This window comes from Abrus precatorius, unplaced genomic scaffold, assembly GCF_003935025.1.
Source record: "Abrus precatorius isolate BTA unplaced genomic scaffold, Abrus_2018 Scaffold6, whole genome shotgun sequence".
Taxonomy (NCBI): domain Eukaryota; kingdom Viridiplantae; phylum Streptophyta; class Magnoliopsida; order Fabales; family Fabaceae; genus Abrus; species Abrus precatorius.
This window is the reverse complement of record NW_020874406.1, coordinates 15,028,936-15,048,590: the sequence shown is the minus strand read 5'-3', so window position 1 is coordinate 15,048,590 and position 19,655 is coordinate 15,028,936. Positions and strand designations below refer to the sequence as shown.

General features: G+C 30.9%; 1 protein-coding gene across 2 annotated transcripts; it reads left to right on the top strand.

Moving 5' to 3' along the window:
- Nucleotides 1-9,083: 9,083 nt before the first annotated feature.
- On the top strand, nt 9,084-11,145 carry LOC113868530 (homeobox-leucine zipper protein HAT22-like). 2 transcript variants are annotated; one of them, XM_027504182.1, is made up of 4 exons: nt 9,128-9,371; nt 9,420-9,788; nt 9,975-10,054; nt 10,429-11,144. In XM_027504182.1, the coding sequence occupies exons 1-4, from the start codon at nt 9,309-9,311 to the stop codon at nt 10,709-10,711; spliced, it is 795 nt and encodes a 264-aa protein (XP_027359983.1). In that variant the 5' UTR covers nt 9,128-9,308; the 3' UTR covers nt 10,712-11,144. The 2 variants fall into 2 exon arrangements, with proteins under 2 accessions (XP_027359982.1, XP_027359983.1); XM_027504181.1 differs by having other exon boundaries at nt 9,084-9,788; nt 10,429-11,145.
- Nucleotides 11,146-19,655: the final 8,510 nt, after the last annotated feature.

Genomic DNA, 19,655 nt, shown 5'->3' with positions numbered 1-19,655 from the left:
TTTATCTTTGGCCATTTCTATATCAGACTCCACAATTAGCAAGTATAGACAAACCACTGAACAAGTGAATCAATCAATTGAGATTGATTCACTATTTTACCTTAATTAGGAATCTTAATGAAGTCCTTAGACATTTGAGTCATTCAGAGGAACATGCATAAAGTTTAAACATTAAATTTGTCTCTATTTTTTCAATAAAATGTGGAATATGCATTGTTAGCCATAAGTCCAATAATATGGTTAGAATTTGCTCCCCTCCTTTTACTATGAAGGTAGGAGTTTATGATTTATATAGATCATGCGATGTCACTTAAAAATCACGAAATATGACAATTATAATTTAAGATTTTGTTTGAATATTTGGGAAAGAAAAAAAAAAGTCCGAAGAAGAAAAGAGAGGAAAGGAATAGAAAGGAAAAAGAAACTTAAATTTCTTAAGAAATGATGGCGATAAAAATTTAATAATATAAATAATATTATTATCTTTTAAATTTTAAAATTACTATTTTATTTTTTATAAAAAATTTCACTTTAAAAACTAATATATTTTTTAAAAAATTAAAAATCTAATAGTAAAAAATTACTGAGTAAGAGGAAAAAAAAAACTCACAAAGTTTGGAAACTAAAAGAACTAACTTTTGAAAGATTTTAAATTTTTTTTTCTCTTAATTAAATAACTTTTACACAAAGATTAAACTACACTTACTTCTCTCTTCCCCTTATAAACAGAACATTCTAACATAACTTAAACAAATGCGGTTTCAAATATCTGACTCAAGGGCTATTGCCAAATTAAATATGCATCTCATTTTAGAATTTAGGAATGAATTTCAACGATAAAATCTAATAATAATAATAATTATTATTATGATTATTTAAATTTTGTTAACCTCAATTCTTAAAGTTGAAAATAAACGATTAATTTTTTTCATAAAAATTTTTTATGGGTGGAACTTTAAACTCAACCCTATGGTTGAGGTTAATAAATAATAGGGTTGAGTTTAATAAATTCTTATTATTTATGTATATTTGATTTCGTCTTATATGAAAACTTCCGCATTAGCTCCGGATACAAAAGAGACAATTTATACATGGCCGTGTATAATATTATTAACCTCAAATTATGTAAATGAACCGCTGAACTTGACAACTCTAAAGACTACATTTAACGAATAAATATAACCATGAAACCTGAAATTAGGATCGTAATATAAAAAACTTCTGACATGGTCAATTGATCATAATTTTGTTTCTTTGCTGGGTCGTGTGTCGTTGTCAAGGGACTTGCCTACTTTTTCTTCTTGACCAAAAATGTGATCAGCTGTACATATGTACGTAGAGTAGGAAGGAATTTGGATGCATTATGCAACAACTATAGTCAAATTTAAAGCAGAAGAGCCCAGCTATACCCACGCAGTCAAATATTATTAGTCGTCACCAACAAATCATGCTGCGCGCCAACTACTGGAGTGGCTGCATAAATTATATTTTGTTAATCATTCAAAAAATTTATGATCAAACCATGACAAAAAACACACAATGAAATTAAATCAGCAGACTCTAACTACCTGCACGCGTACGTGTAATAGAAATCACTTGAACGTTAGACATCACACGGCATTGGACCGCTGCTGTTGGCGAAATAGAAATCCAGAAAGAGATTATTTTATATTTAAAAAGTTGCTTCCAGGTGGCAAGTCTTTTCTCAGCTTCACACCAGTAATTGAGTAAAGTATAATTTTGTAACTAAAATTTTTATTATGCATTGATTAACAGCTGAAACTATTATTATACTGATCAAGGACCTCAATTTTATTAAATATTTTTATAAACTGTTAAAAAATAAAAATTTATTAAGGTTCTTGCTTTGTAACTTAAATAAAGTTTAGGCTCTTAATTATTAAATGAATTTTAAAATTGTAGTCCTTATTTAGTTGTATCACAGCAAAACTAAACTCCTTTTGATAGACTTTTCTCAAGTCTCCGTCCAAACCGTGTGTTCCCAACTGCCATCATTGGTATGGCGTAGAATTAGGGTCATCACTTCATCATTTATGACGTTATTTTTTTTATTTAGCTCCCTTAAAATAAGAAAATATTATAAAATAAAAGTGAAAATTTATTTATTATTAATTTAAAATTTATTGTATTCGTAAACATATTTTAATTTAAATTCATTATACATAGCTTTTATTTCATATATTTTTTTACTTTAAAGAAATAAAATCATTTATTTTACAATTAAAAATTATTTTTTATACATTTTAATAAAAATATACCTTAAATTAAAAAATTAAACTAATATATATACTAATCATATTTATTAATTAATCAAAATTAATTTTATTCCGCCTTTTAATAGATATTTTATCACTTGAGTGAAGTCATAAAAAATTAAAAATACTACTTGTATGATACTTTTTTATAACTTTTTGTTATGATTTAAAAAATAAAATAAATAATATGATAATTTTTTTAAAAATATCATTATAAAAAATTTATAAAAATATTATAATTCATCTCAAGATAATGTTTAAAACAAAGTCCTGTGTTTTATTGTTTGCAGCTCCCACCTGATTGGCCCCTTCCACATCGACCCACAATATATCAATAAACTTTTATTTCACGCAATTAATACACAAAAGTAATATAGTTCATACGATATAAATAAGTTATTACGCAGTCTTTCACACACGCACCCCCTTCCTAGCTAAAATAAAGCTATTGAACTTCCCATCCACCACAATTTCAGTACAACGTGTAATAGAATTCAGATATATAGAAATTGAATGCCATGGCGCCCATGGGTCTGCTCCGAAATGATGAAGATTTTTTTTGTCTCAAATATATCATCCTCTTCAATCTTCATCCCGAGTTCTGACCCACTTTTGTTGAACAAAGCAAGAAGAAAATGGAGTCATTATTTAATATTGCGGGGGTTACCCATCTATATGTAACCAAATATATACAGTTTGGTTTTTTATAGTGAAGTTTAATAATAGAAATAAACTTGTGTTGTATCAATATTTTATGTTTATGTAGAGCTTAATTAGTTTAAAGTTTTACCCAAATACATAATCTAAATATATATTTAGTGCAAGTATTATATATGCAGTGCATAATATTGCAAGAAATCTAGTATAATATAATATCATTATTTAATTATATATATAAACTTAATAAACAACTTAAATGCATCATTTTATGATCATGATGCATGTGCTTAAAATGTTCATACTCACATCCCCAAACTTTGCTATCTGATCCGAGGACAAGAATCCATTTATGCCCAGAAATATATCTTCTTAATTTGCATATGGGTAAGCGCCTCCTATTAGATGCACCGTTTGCGCCGAATGGGGCCCTGTTGCCTTAACTTTGTGCCACAATATAACCGGCAAAGCATTCCAACTGTTTTTGCCCCTCACCTCACCACCCTATCTAGTATCTACATAACCAAGTCAATCTTTTTAATTTTTGGACTATGTTTACATTATAATATATCCACCTCTCAAAGTGTCCCTCCGTGGGACCACCTTAATTTTCAGTTCTTGAATCGTGACACTCACAGTGCTTCACCATAGTGGAGGTGTGACATGGCTCTCTCTGCTTTCACTACTTTTAAACGCAAGTATGATGGTTAAGTGTGAAACTCCAGCAAGTCTTGGAAAAGAGAGTTGGAGTGGGGCAAGCTAAACATTCTTTATGCTTTATGATAGTCGGTGCGTTTGTTCGATGCTCCCTCCTCACGACTGCAGATATCCAACTAGCTCAACATTATATATAATGTCTACTGCGTTATGTGTATTATTCTGAATATAAATAAAATCTTCTTCATTTTTGGATTTTTTTTCTCAGACAATTCAATTAACCATATTTCGTGCATAGGGCCCATATATATATATAAAGTTCTAGTATTTCTAAAATTAACATTTCCACGGCTTTAATGCTTATCTTTTTCAAGGGGCAGTCTCTATCGCCATTATGTTTAATTAATCCTTACATTAAATTTGTATCATTTCCATTGCGAACATTGCATGATTATTATTTCTTATTAAGATTAATTTTTAATACTATAAAGGTATCATACTACATTTAATAGTTAGGGCTCCGTAAGAAATTTGCAACTTAGGAGCATTCAAAATTTCTCCTTTTTTATGCTGTCCTTTTCTTCGAATATTCTCAGTTCTACTTGCAAAGGCATAATCAGATAGACTTTTATCAACTAGTTTTTCAGATAAGGACCACTTATGCTTGCACTTTTTACTTGAGTAATATTCTATATCCACTTTTTAAGGAGCACGAACACCTTAGTCACGTCCAAAGACAGCTAGCGCTGCTTCGCTTCAGCCTTCAAGCGACTATATCAGGTACTTTATATGCGCACTTAAATACGCATTCATACATGAAATAAATAGGCTCCTATACATACGTACTTGAATCCAAGTATGACTTGTACATGATAGATATTTATATGCGGAACTGTAAAATTATGTTAGAGAAATCTTCTTTTGCGTGTATATAACTCCATCACGGTTCTAAAAATCAACTTGATAACTTAACGAATTAGTCAAGGTTAAATAGTTCCACTGTAATAATTGAATTTGAATTGAAGTCCAACTAATAAAATACAATTTAATTAGGAATATAATTAAAACACATCAACCATATAAAAAAATTATATTATTATTTAATTATAGATCACTACATAATTAATAAAAATCGTTTTTTTGTAGTAATTATTTTTAAAATTATGTTTGAATGATTTTTAATTGAACTTATCTAAATTAATTTTATAAATATATTTTATATGATACAAAAAATTCATCTAATAGTACGTAGATTTTAAAATTAAATTATTCGATGAAAACAATGATGAATGAAGTTAACGTAAATATGAATTATACCAATATAAAGCAATCTCTTTTCTTATAATATATGATATCAAGGCTTCTAATTAAAATGCATTAGTTTAAGGATTGTGGACAAATCTTAATTATGTTTTTTATTACATTCTATTTCATTTAATTTTCAAATACTTACACGGTAGACTATGGGTCTATCCTTTGATTAATTTGATGAGAAAGGAGAAAATAGAGCAGGATAAATTTTTAAATTAAAAATAAAAACCGTACAATATTTTTAAAATTTTCAAATTTAATTTTTTTCCTTCAAAGAGTTTTTATTTTATTTTTTATGAACATTCAAAGTTTTCAAAGGAGGAGATGAAGAGTAGTTTATTAAAAATTAAACCCCAATACTCTTTCTACGAGGCCCTCCCAAATTATAATTTTTTTTACAGGTAACATTTTAAAAAGAGCCATACCACAATAAAATTTAATTAATAAATTTATTCATACCCTTTGTGTTGACAAGTGAATAATCTCAGATAAATTCCGCAACCTTTTTTTACTTGTCTGAATGAAATCTTAATCATATATCAACTAGAAGGACTTTTATTCAACCCCTTGGAAAAAAGGAGTTTTATTAAAAGATGGTGCAATAGTAAATACAAATTAGAGAAAGAGGCGAGAGAGAGATGAGTATGAAATAATTTAGGGGCTATAACGTGTGGCAACTGAGTGGACCCCTGCAGGGGTAGTGCAGACGCTGAGTAAGCCATTGTTTCCTTGAATAGGAGATTTGGTACGCACGCTGAGCTGAGACAAAATATTGAAGAAGGAAAAGAAAAGAAAAGAAAATTAATCTGATAATAAATAAAGAAGAAGATGGAAAAGGGTGGAACAGGGAGAAAGCAACATGGTCGGCTGGCCTTAAAGGCAGGAGGAACAAACAAACATCACGAAAACCTTATCTCAAATTCTCATAACCTCATCCCTCTATCTATCACTCCCAACTTCTACGCTCCATAATCATCTACCTCCCACGGAATCAAATGCCCATCATACCAAATCATTGGTGGACCCTTATGTCTCTTACCCGTACACTCTCCTCGTGCCCCCCATCTTTGCTCGCCACCTGTTTTTTTCTTATCTATATTTCTTCTTCTTCTTTTTCAATAACAAGGGTGGAGATGACATTAGAACCACCATTGCTTTGTTGGGTTTTATGTCACTTTGTTGTGTCGATGTGATGTGGAATCAGATTGCTTAAATTAGTGATTTGATTAGTGCCAACACCACGGATGCATCGGTCATATGAATATTGTGATTAAAGTGAAACTTCATTGGGAGAATAATACCCGATATATACTATGTAATTAATTATTATTATATCCCACCTCATGTTCATGTTCGTGTTCGTGTATCAAACCATTTCCTTTTACCTTACAAATTACAATTTTAATTTCTTTACTGTTTCAAAGTCAAATTCTATCTACTTCGCGCTGGGTCCCAAATCAAAACAAAAGCAACGGTTACTCGTCTACTTTTCCTTTTGGTATTCAGCCACTTGCTGACAAAAGCTCTGCATTAATCCCGTTCTTAAATATTTCGTATATGACACCTGATCATCTTACTTGTTTAATGATTAACATATTGTGATTTGTGGCTTTTATTATATCTTTAATCAATGGAGTTTCTGTTTTAAGCAAACCCATCGAAGATGTTCTAGTGTCGTAGGTTGTGGAGCCTTCTCTGCTATTCTTGTTTTATTTTTCAGAATTATTAAAATATTTACCTGACGTCATAAATACCTACCCATAACGAAATATGTTCATCCTCAAAAATCATCAGCAGCTCTTAAAAGCTTCCAAGATACAGTTTCTAATGCCCTACACTCGCAGAAATTACTATTATTTTCTGTTTGAAAATTGAAAGGTCGTGTTTCTTGCATTTAAAAAAAAAAAATAAGAAAAAGGTTGTTTCCCTCTTCTTTTTGACCTTGTTGTAATCGAAGAGGAGATTGGAATTAGATTCAGGTACCGAAAAGAAAAACAACTTGCATTCTTATTTTCAAAATAATCATTTGCCCCCGGCAACTTTTTATGTACCCATGATGATGCATCCAATTAAAGTTAAAAACAAAGATGCGTGGGTTTATTCCCATCGAACATCCTACTCAATTAATTGATTATTCTTATTTTAATAAAAGTACCAATTATAATTTTAAAATCCAATTCCCATTTAAGCTTGAGTAGCTTAAAGAGGATATTTTCCCTTGGAATTTCTTATACATATATAACATTCAGTGAGAACGAGTTTATTATCATTAAACAATGTTTGGTGTGTGTACATGAAATTTGTTAACATATATTTACTTCTTTTTTAAAATTATTATATTAATAAGTTATAATTATAACTATTTTAAAATAAATTAAAATAATAACTTATTAACCTACTCGAACTAAAGATTAGTTGAGTGTAATGTAAATTTTTTATAAAGTAGATTAAATGAGTATGTATATCTATAAAAAATAATAGATTAAATAATTTAGTGGCGTTTGACAGATTTCATAAAGAGTGTATCTTAGCATATAAAAATAATTTATAATTTTAATAATAGTTTTTAGCTTATTTTAATAAATTTTATCAAAATAAAAATTGAATAATTTATTAACTAAATATTTAATTTAGTCATTCAATTGATGACGTGCGGACAAGTAATTCATGATGTACTCTCAATAAATTTTGGTATTACTTTATAAATTAAATATTAAATAAAAATGTATTATCTTAAAATATAAAAAAAAAAATACTCCGCAGCTTTTTCGTATAGTAACAATAATTATAAAAAAATAATTCTAAATTCTCGTGTTTTATATGCTTACAAATTATACTAAATAAAGAAAGTATTAAATATTTTTTATATTTTTAAAAATAATAAATGTACATATTTTTTATTTAACACTTACTATATATAAAATTAAAAATATTACAAAAAGATATAACAAAACTTTTAAATAAATTTGTAAACGAAAAAGATAAGAAAATTTAAAAGTATTCATCCATCCATATATAAAACCTGGTGGTAACGCCGTGATTTCCTGCCGAGTGCTGACTAATTATTTTGGGTTTGCGATCATTAATTATGGGTGACCTAACTTCTGCTCAGCATCGCCGACAATGCATTATTGGAAGTGCTTATAGTACTAACACAGAAAAGTAGGTCCCAAACACTCCACATCAACTTTCTAGTTAAGCAAAGATCCGGATTCTTGTTGATGAATCATATTCTGGCACCATTATAACTCTTTGAAACTCCATTTCTGTCTTGTACCTACTTTTCTTTTATCTTATTTTCTATTGGAAACAAACAAGTAGTGCACATCCCTTTCTAATCTTCCACATTCATAATAAGCTAGAGAAAAAACGCCCAACTATCCCTCTCATTCCCAATTCATTATAGAGTATGCAAGATTGGCAAGCAAAGTGACATGGTACCCATCTCTAACTAGTTCATCCAGGCATGAAGTGGGAGACAGTTCATGTGGGTCTATTATAGTTACAAAACTTTGTGACACACATATATTATACACCTATTTCCAATCATGCTCTTAATTTTTTGCTTTTGTAATATTTATTTTCGAAATAACCTACGCAGCAATCTTTGCATGAGTGCTAATGCGTATGCATGGACAGTTTATCATTTATCATTAACAATAATAAGTGTCCGTGTGTGTGTATAAGACAGGGAGAGAGATAGGGGCCAGATTAATGTGAAAAATAAATAACGAAAGAGCAACGATGAGAAAATGAATAAACGTCGGGGAGAAAAAAGTTACTGGGACACGAGTAAAGCAGGACTAAAGGGGGCCAATAATTGGTACAATGTAAAGTGAAGCTATCTACATACGCAAGGAAGCATATATATATATATATATTGGTAAAACGGGTATGGTATAGTAATATTAACATATAGTTATATCAGGTACGCCTGTTGGTGGTGAAGCCAACCCGCTTGATGTGTTTTGCTTTGCACTACCGTGAGAACAGTAGGATCCCAGGTATTGGAGAGAGAGAGGATTTTCCAAGTTTGTCTGTTATAATTATAATTATAATTATAATTGACGTAACAGTACTTGGGCTTGAATGGTCAACCTATGTAAGAGATATTACAAGGGACTTTCATTATTTGGTTAGCAATATCAAGATTCGTTTCGCTACTCATTCCTCCCTTTGATTAATAATAATCATAGCCACCCACCCACCCACCCAACGCCCCCACAAAAGGTCTCATTCATTCTCTGCCTCTCTCTCTCTTTCTTTCTCTCTCTCTCTCCTCTTCTTAAGACCCTTCTAATCCCATGAGCCTTTAAACCACACCATCTAATTTCCCATCTCACGCAGATACGTACATAACTCCAGCCTCTAAAACACACACTCTCTCTCTCTCTCTCTGTCTCTCAAATGGGTCTAGATCAGGACGACAATAACTCCGGCCTTCAGCTTGTTCTAGGGTTATCTCTCACTGTTTCATCTCCTCCTTCCACCAAAGCTGATGATCAACTTTGTCTCAAGCCAACGCCAACAAAGCCTTATAATAATTCCTCGAATGAGCCATCTTTAACGTTGAGTCTTTCCGGTGAGAGTAATTACCTGGCCAAACAAGTGACCAGAAACAACAAGGTTTATTGTGAGGACCCTCTTGACTTGTCTAGACAAACTTCACCTCACAGCGTTGTTTCCTCTTTCTCAAGTGGGAGGATGGTTAAAAGGGAGAGGGATTTCAGCTGCGAAGAGGCAGAGGCAGAGGCCGAAGAGAGGCTCTCTTCAAGAGTCAGTGATGAAGACGAAGACGGCTCCAATGCCAGAAAGAAGCTCAGGCTTACCAAAGAACAATCCGCACTGCTAGAGGACAGCTTCAAACAACATAGCACTCTCAATCCTGTAATTATATTTATAATTATTTTCTCTCCTCTACTTATTTAATTAACAAGATTTAATGCATGTTTCATTCACTTTATTTAAAAGAAAACGATTATTTTTTAAAATTTAATTGTTTCTTAACATGCTATTATTCACGAATTTTAACAACTATTTTATTAATATTATTGTCTTGGACTGGATTTACAGAAACAGAAGCAAGCTTTAGCAAGGCAGTTAAATCTACGGCCTAGACAAGTTGAAGTGTGGTTCCAGAATCGGAGAGCCAGGTACGTAATCTTTTGGTTAAAAATCAGCACCTCTAAAATATCAAACCGCACCAGAGAGCCAAGGAAATCAATATGTTCACTGGATAAAAAAATTTATTACGTGTTCACGCATATATATAATCATCAAGCACAAATTAATAATATTCGTTCGTGTGACATAACAAAGTTATAGTTTTAAAAGTTAAACAATATAATTAATTAACACCTACAATCATTCGCTATTCATATTTTCCCATGTCTATTGTCGTCTAATTAGAAAGGCTTTTCCTTAATGAACTTGTAGTTCTGGAGTCTTACGGATTTGACAGATTGAGGTCATAATAACATATGTTGGCGGTATAGGTGAGATTAAGATTTTGGTTTGGCTGTTGCAGAACGAAGCTGAAGCAGACGGAGGTGGACTGCGAGTTCTTAAAAAAGTGCTGTGAAACGTTGACGGACGAGAATAGGAGGCTGAAGAAGGAGCTGCAAGAGCTGAAGGCACTGAAACTATCACAACCGTTGTACATGCCTATGCCTGCGGCTACACTCACCATGTGCCCCTCTTGCGAGAGGCTAGGTGGCGTCAATGATAGCGGTTCTAATAAGAGCCCCTTCTCCATGGCTCCCAAGACTCACTTCTACAATCCCTTCGCCAATCCTTCTGCAGCATGTTGATTATAATTATCGTTAGGTTTTCACTTTTCAGGGCGAAGAGGTAACAGAACAAGAGTATTGTTCCCCACAACCATTGTATTTTTTTGGTTGAGGGATACGTCTAGCTAGGGGAAACCTTGTAATTAGCTAATACTGTTGAAAATAGTAACTGTTGATTAAATTTACTTTTTGCTTTTCCTTCCTCTATTGTATGTTTATATAAATCATTATAGAACGCATCCGTCTACAAAGGAATTAGATTTTCCTTTTTTGTTCATTTATAAATTTTTCATGGTAAGCCTGTATATAGAAAGGTAGATAATGTTAATGTTGTGAACAGCCATTTATTCCCCTTGCATCGAAAAATCAAAAGATACCTGGCCGATTGTGGGGGCTAATCTGATTTTGTTCTCCATTCCATGGCCGCAAGTTAATGTGCATCTCTTTTTCCTGTGTAAGATGTCTTTCTTTTTTGTTTTTGTTTTTGTTTTTTGGATTTGATGTTGAAGATGTCTTTACACTTCTTTCAGTAGTTCTTAATACACCGGTTGAAATTATTATTTTATACGGAGTCAAGTAATTTATAACAAGTTTACTTCTTACATAACTTTTTGGACAAGGTAAAGCACTATGATACATAAGCACAGTGGGATAGGATGTAACTACACCGTATTCTAACTATATAAATTAATAATTTAATAGTTAAAAAGTTGTTTGACTAAAATAATAAAATATAAATATATATATATATATATAAAATAATTTTTTAATTGTTAAATTATTGATTTATACAATTAATATTTAGTATAAGTTTAAAAATTTACATAGTGTGAATAGATTCTATTCATATATATATATATATATATATATATATATATTGTTGTTAACTTAAATTTTAAAAAAAGTAATACTTTTTATTAAAAAAATAAATTTATTATATTTAAATTATTAAAATAAATAATATATTTTTTATTAAAATTGAATTCTTATTAATTTTTAAAAGTACTCAACCTTAAGACAATATATATATCATACGTCGAGTTCCCTTAAAAGAATTGAAAACAATTTTACAACATCTTTCCGGGTGATGAGTTTAATTATACGTAGTACCATTTATTGAATGACAACAGAAAATTAACATTGTTCTACCCCCAGGAGAGAAAATATCAGTAATTACTATCTTTTATTTATAATTCAGTCAAACAGAATTGTCTCAAGTAAAACCTGGTTGGTCATACCGATAGTTGACTACGGCATCGGGTCAAACTTAATTTGTAAATTATAGTGTAAGGCTTATTCTGGAGAAGACTTCAGTAAATCACCGTCTAGCTCAAAAGTTCATCTTATGGCTATACTGGTAAGAAAATCCAGTTAAAGATTGAAAATAAAGAAATAAAAAGACTAGTATCTTAATGGACCGGGGAAAAATACCAGAGTCAATGAAGAAAAACCGGCACAGTAACAAAAGAAAAGTAAAACAATGGACATATTAAACGTACAGATACTTAAAACAACGACAGTTGAATAATATTTATATGAATTAAAACAATTACATTCGTTTATATTTGTGCATATTCATATTATAATTTATTATGTACTCCTATTTTTTTCTTTAATGTTTAAGATTCTGCAAAAGAAAAACTGTTTTTTAAATTAAAAAAAAACAATTTAAATTTTGATTATATTCCGTATGTATTATATTAACGAACACGAGTTAGGAAAAAGAATGAGTAATTTGAAAAAGAAAATATGAATGATGGTGGAAAAGATGAGTGGGGAAGGTGGAAGGTGTGGATAGGGAAGTTAGCTCACGTGTTTGTGTCTGGAAATGAGTTGCTTAAAGAGGGATGGAATGAGAGAGACATGGGAGTAGAAAGAAAGGAATGGATGGTTCACTTTGAAATAAGAGAGTGGATTTATGTGTATACGGTGCCGTCTCGTGAGATGCTTTGCCTTTAAGGGGACTGGTGGGTCACACTCCACGTGATGCCCCAATGGTAACGACACTCTCTCTCAATCTTAACTTCCTTTATTTCTCACTAAATCTTAACCCCTCTTCCTATTTCCCTTCACACGCTATTCTCATTACTCCTCTCCCACTATTCATACTCTGCAATACCTTCCTCGTTTTTTCTCACCAACTGTCCCTATACACATTTTACAAATAGAAAACTTTATTTGAGATAATACGGGTAGGTTTCATTTTAGATAATATATTAGTGTATTGAATTCCACACTTCATTCATAATGCTGTGGTGTGGACCAATAAATATCATGAGAGGGACTTTCCGGGAAAAGAGGACACTTTCCTGGAAACTGCTAATCTGCCTCCTCATCATCACTTTCATCACCATTTTAACCCATCGCCATCACCTTCCTATGAGGCCCCCCTCCAATGCCCTCGTTCAACTCCAACTGCATACATTTTATTCTTTATATTTTCTAGAATGTTGATCGATGACCCATCGGTGTGAAAGCTATGTAAAATTCAAGCTTATTACTTGTCTCATTTAATTTGACGAATCTCTTTGTTCTTGGACATACCTGACCTGACCACCTGTACTAGGTCTTTTATCCCTGGTTTAAACCCCGGCGTGATTAAGGGGTTGAGTAATTTATTTATATATAATTAATGAAAAGGAAAGGAAGTAAAAACGCACCATGCATAGTACATAAAACCAAGTATAGGTATTTTGGAACTTAAAAAGACCTAAAAAGGGGTGTATAGATCATGCGTGATGCGTGGGCGCAGAATCAAAGAAGCCTCTGCCCAAAAAAAAAAAAAAATTGCAAAAAGTCCGTGATGTGTTATTCGAACCCAACTTTTGAAAAGTGGATTTTATGAAGATTTTGTTTGTTTACTACGGGTGCGCACACGTAATGCCTTTGCTTGCCAAGTCCCAAACTTAAGCTGAAGACACATGTCTTCGTTGCATACGTACTTTGTCAACCCTGTAAAAGGAATTCCATTAAACAATATATTATTCAATCGATTAAAACTGCCCATCTATTATTAAATCTAACAGTCAATAGATTTAAAAAGTTTCTTATTATCATTTCATAAAAACAAATACAAAAATAACTATAATTACATTTTTCTATAATTTATATAAGATTTAAATTTATTTTTGTGTAATTCTCTCTTTCACACATAAGAGATATACGAAAGAGCATCTAAATATATTAATAGTAAGAAAAATTAAGGGTACGGCTGTTTCTCATTTTTAAAAGAATTTTTTTTTTCTAAATATAGTATAAAAATTGAAAACTCTTTCTGAAAGAGAAATCAACCGTATCCTAAGTATGTATTTTTTAAAAAATTAATATTATTTTTAAGTAAAATTAAATTTTTATCTCAATAAAATAATATTTTTAATATCATCAGACGTTATTTTGCGTGTACATATCATGATCATCTCTAGTTAGTTTCAATACATTTAATATCTAATTGAAAACATTCAAGTCATCAGCTGAATTAATGCAATGCTTTACAGTGTATAGAACAGATTCTTTAATGTATGCATGAGAATACATGTTAATAAATAAATAAGTAATTTTTTATTAAAATTTATAACATTTGAATTAGTAGTGTATTGAATTGTATGAAATTTTATTATTTTTAATAAAAATTTATCATACATAACTTTTTATTATACATTATAAGACATATATTACAAAAAATTATATATAAAATAGTTTTTAATGTATATTTAACAATACATAAAATATTAGTAAAAAATATTTAAAATAATAATAATATTAATATATTAATTTTATATTTTAATTAAAAAATTCTAGATCAATATATATATATATATAAAGAAGAATTTTCTTACATGAGTGGAAGTTTAAAAACTCTTATATCTAATTTAAACATTTCATTTAACTTACATATAACAGCTAGTAAAATAATAAATTATAACTTGTTAAATATAAATTAAATAAAAAATCTATATATATATATATATATATATATATATTAATTATGTGTTTTCTTGAAAAATTCTAGCAGTGTAGATACACTTGAAGAACAGTATTCATAACGCTCTACGTTCAAATGAATGAAACAATGCATTACCCACCATTTTGCTAAAATTAACAGAAGAACAATTTAAATATTTACTTTAAGAAAAAATAAAACTTAGTTCACATGAAGATCCAAATCCCTCACTCTCTTTTTTTGTTGTTGTTCGATTGTCAGTCACCCTTTTAAGGAACAAAAACATAACATAGCTAAGCGGGTTGTGGATAAATTCAATAATGGGCCAATAGTCCAATTTAGATTTCAAACGATTCCAGATTCTGTACATTCATTGCCAATTTATTGTTATCAGAATAGTTTTTGGTTGACCCCAAAAGATGTTTTTCTTTCTGCAAAATATGTTTACAAATTAGATGTTAGGTAAAACAAAATGAAAAATATAAGGGGAAATAAACTGAAACATGCTGTAATTGAACAAGTAAGAATGCCTTCCAATCCAATCCTTCTCACTCAATGAAAGAGGACCTTTCTCGAAGAAACAACGTTATTTTCTGGATGAACATCCCAGCTTAGGAATAAAAGGTGTGGCACACTTTTGTAAATAATGAAATATAATTAAAAAAAAAAAAAAGCAAAAAGAAGATTACTGTCCCCCCAAAAAAAAAGACATCCTCACAGTGGTTTTGACGCAGAGGTCACGGCAGCACGACTTTCACAACTGCGAAATCGGGTTCCGATCTTTCGGACTCACTGAAGAAGGACATGTCCCAGACGAGGAAAACGAAAAATACATTTTTTAAAAATAAATATTTAAACATATTTTAAATATTGTAATTCTTTTAAAAACAAGAGTCTCATACTTCATTAAATAATATTTTTTTAGGCTTGTATAAGAATTTTTTTTAAAAAATAACACAAATTGTTGATATATTTTATGAAATAATAAAAAAAAAATCGTTAAATCTTCAAAGAAAAAAAATAAAAAAAATAAAAAACATATTTTAACATCCAGTAGAGTCAGAACATTTTAATAAATTAAATTCTATAATATTTTGTAAAAAAAGCCACACATAAATTTTTATTGTGCGTCATTAATCACATATTGAAAATATTATAAATTGTTACATCTTAAAATAATTAATCATATAAAAAAATTTACACCGTTAATATATTAAAATTAAAGCCGTTGGATAGTCAATTCTAATATTCCATCATTTATACATTCGTATATGCATACATAGTTGTGGTCCCTGCAATTTAGAAATAAATTCAATGCACTACCCACCAGTAATGACCATTTAAGCCAGAAAAAACAAAATACAGTACTTACGTGTCCCACTAAAACAATAAAGAATAAATTATTGTAGCCAAGAAAATAGTATAAAGAGTAACAACGTGTTGGGTTTTCAATTGGAGGCCTCAAAACCTACTTCGGCCAAAAATTAATTTTTTGTTTTATTGTCACAACATCAAGCGTGCTATTTTGTCAATTCCCCTCCCTCTTCTTGCTTTCCACCGTGAAAATAGAATTATACTTTCTTCTTTTTCAATTATTTATCATTTAAAGTCATGCATATAATTTTAAAAAGTTTCTGGTTGTATTAATTATTATGACAAAATGTTTTTTTAAATTCAAAATAACTAACATGTAATTATAAATTATAATTAAGCATTTGTTCTGAATTTTTTTTAGAAATTTATTTATGTTTTTGAATTTTCTGAATTTAAACTTTAAAAATATATAAAAATCAGTTGATAATTTAAAATAGAACAAGCTACATATGTTGTGAACCTCTGATTATTAAGCAAACGATATTTTGTTTCTTTGTCATAGCCTCTGTGGCCCAAAACTCTCGAGAAGAGAATAATTGAAGATATAAAGTAGCACGAGAACCAGTACTATTATTGCCTTTCCAATTTGTTAGATGAATATTCAATGATTAAAAAATGAAGTAGAAACAGAAAATTGAATCATCAATTAGTGGCCATAGCTGGATTCATTACCCTGTGCCTTGGAGGCTAGGTCATCAAATTCACACGACACCCCATATGCCATGTCCATATTTTTGTGGAGTGGTGAAACCATTCTTCTTATTTGTTTTTTGTATTTTATTTTAATTCAATTTAAGAGAAGACAGCCCAAACAATCACACGAGGGTGGCCCAAAACTCCTAATTTGGACAGATCCTATAATCAATAATGAAAGGACCACTCATTATCTCTATTTTCAAATTTCATTTCTTTGGTACTCTTGATTCGAGTTTGTTGTATTCGGCAAATATTCATGGTTGGGCCCATTAGATTATTCCAATGGATATTGGAACCCCACATGCCCTGCTACATCAATCTGTCTTGTCTTTTTTCTTTTTATATATTCAATTTTTATTTAGGACTTAAAAAAGTAGAAATCAGTAAAATAAATTATGGTCCAATGGGAAGCTATTGATAAACCTCGGAAAATCACACACACGTCGAAAACAAAATCTAGTCAATTTCTTCTCCAAATGACGGTGATGCAAGGTTTCTGTCCCTTGTCAAAATTATGATAACCAATAAGCCCAATTTGAAGGACCACGACCACGACCACGACCACGACTAAGACTAGGCCCCTTATCTTTGGTCCCACTCAAGCGTTGTTTACCCTTAATTTGGGCCTGTTTGGTGATCGCTCAATGGGTTCATTTCTGAATATTTTTTGAGCATTGAGGCTCTGCTCTACTTCTAGAATACGCGAGGAATCTCTAACATGATCTGACAAAATAATTAGTATTATTATGATGTAATTTCTGGAGAGATAAAAATCCCTGAATAACATGTGTCCATTGCATAAACATTGAAAAACAGAAACTAAAGAAGGAAAAAATAAAATAAAATCGCTAGATTTCATGCATTGAATAAGCAATGATTAATGTTCAATTATTTAGGAGTTGCACTGGTAACAAAAAAACAGTTTTCCCGGGACCTATTCAACAAATGCTGTTAGGACATTACTTTGTTTTGGGAGGTATTGTTTGTATGTTACTTACTATTAAACAAATAGAAAAACCAAGTGGTTACAAAAGCAGGTGCGAGTGATCATATTATAAGACATCATAGTGTCCTCCCTTGAAAAAGAAGAAGAAAACAAATAGAAAGTATCAAAATTGTTGTGATGCTGGACAAGCTCTCTCTGGCGAACTTCCAAGATGCCCATCACTAGCATTATTGATATAAGATATTGGGCATTGGCATTTGGGGCTTCGTTCACTCGAGTACCATTTGACTGTTATCACGAAGTGGGTACATTTCCTACTCTTTTTCCCATTCTTTTTCATAACTCATAGCAAACACAATTCAAATACCATCTTATCCTTTGTTAACTTCCTTCTTCTCACTTCAACCACGGCTCTCCTCTAGCATACAAATAGTTTCTTGTGATGATGCTATGCATGTTCACTGCCCTTCCCAATTAGTCTCCCCTTTACAGTTTCTTTTCTTTCCATTGCTATAATCAGTTGTTGGGTTGGATCTGTTAAGGGGCACAAGTACTTGTAGCTGCATAATTCTGAGCAAGTGTGGTTCAAATTGTGTTATGCAAACAAGCGGTGACATGGGTGCTCTTTGTGTGCTGCTGGTTCTACTGATATTCTGCAATTCAGGGTTTCTTGTTATAGCTGGTGGTTTGTTCAATTTGACAAAGTCTACGAGCCCACGTAACAATTTCTCTAGCAATAGCAAAGGAGAGTTTGAAGAGAAGAGAGGCGTGCCATCAGGAGCTAATCCTCTGCATAATCGGTAGAGAGAGGAAATGGTATGTGGGACCACAGGGAAAGAGGTGATCAGAGATTATTAGTTTTAGGAGCTCTAAAGGGTTAAAGGAATCTGTTATTCCTTTTGTTCTTGTTTGGATGTTATTGTTATCTAAAACATGGAAAAGGGATCCAGTATATAAGAATTGCCTAAAATATGAATTCTTTTTTTGTGGTGATATCTGACATGTTTGTGCATGAGCTGTCTCTCGGTTTAGTAACAGCTAATCAATGTCTTGCATTGCATGCCTATCATAAATTGCTTTTTTAACTCGCTCTTATATCTCTTTTCGATGTACAACAACTGAGAATTTCGTTTCATCAACCGTGTCAATGATTCAGTTATCAATGTACACATAGCCCCACTCTGTCTCATCATTTCATCTTGGCTCCCAAATGCATCAAGCTCTGCTAGCAACTTTAGTTCTTTTTTAAATTCACTCTGTAGCGCAACCAGATATCAACAACATACAATTAACAAACAATAGGAGATAATAAATAAACAACTCGAAAAATGTTAATGCTAGTTCGGTAATTGTGGGTGCAATGAACATTGGTAAATAAACAATGGGGAGAATTAGGATTATTTTTCACCTTTTTGGAGACCCAATTGTTAGACCTAAGGAAGAACAGGAAATGCAGATGCGGTGAGTGAACACCTATGTATAGTCACAACGTCCTAATTCTAATAAAGATTAGGGAAGATATCATATGAGGCATAATTCTCCTAAAAATTAAGTCCATGTTTAGTAAACAATCTTTTTGGGGAAAATTTGTTGCTTTTAAAATTTTTTCAGTAATTTTTTAAGCAAAATAATAATGTAATTGAAATTTATATTAAGTATTTTGTAACCTCAATATGTTATTTTTTATTTTTAAAAAAAGGCATAAGAAGATTGGCGCCGGCTGAAACTAAAAAAGATGGAAGGTAAAATAATTATCGTAAAAGAATGGAGTTACATCTCTGGTTAAGAAGAAAATAAGTTTACATTTAGCAAATATTGTAATTTTTTCCCTAGCTTTCTTAAATCTATTGTTGAAGGGATTGTTGTTGGACCTGATTAAGGGAGAGTTAGAAACTTAAAAAATCAAAAGAAAAACAATGAAAAATTTAACTCAAATGCTATCACAAGTTTAAAATAAATTAGAATAGGAAAATGGTAAATAAATTTAAGGACTTTACCATGTTTTTTAA

Coding starts and splice junctions, on each gene's coding strand:
- LOC113868530 (XM_027504181.1), top strand. CDS start 9,309: ATGGGTCTAGATCAGGACGACAATAACTCCGGCCTTCAGCTTGTTCTA. Junction 9,789..9,974: donor AACATAGCACTCTCAATCCT/GTAATTATATTT, acceptor CTGGATTTACAG/AAACAGAAGCAAGCTTTAGC. Junction 10,055..10,428: donor TTCCAGAATCGGAGAGCCAG/GTACGTAATCTT, acceptor TGGCTGTTGCAG/AACGAAGCTGAAGCAGACGG.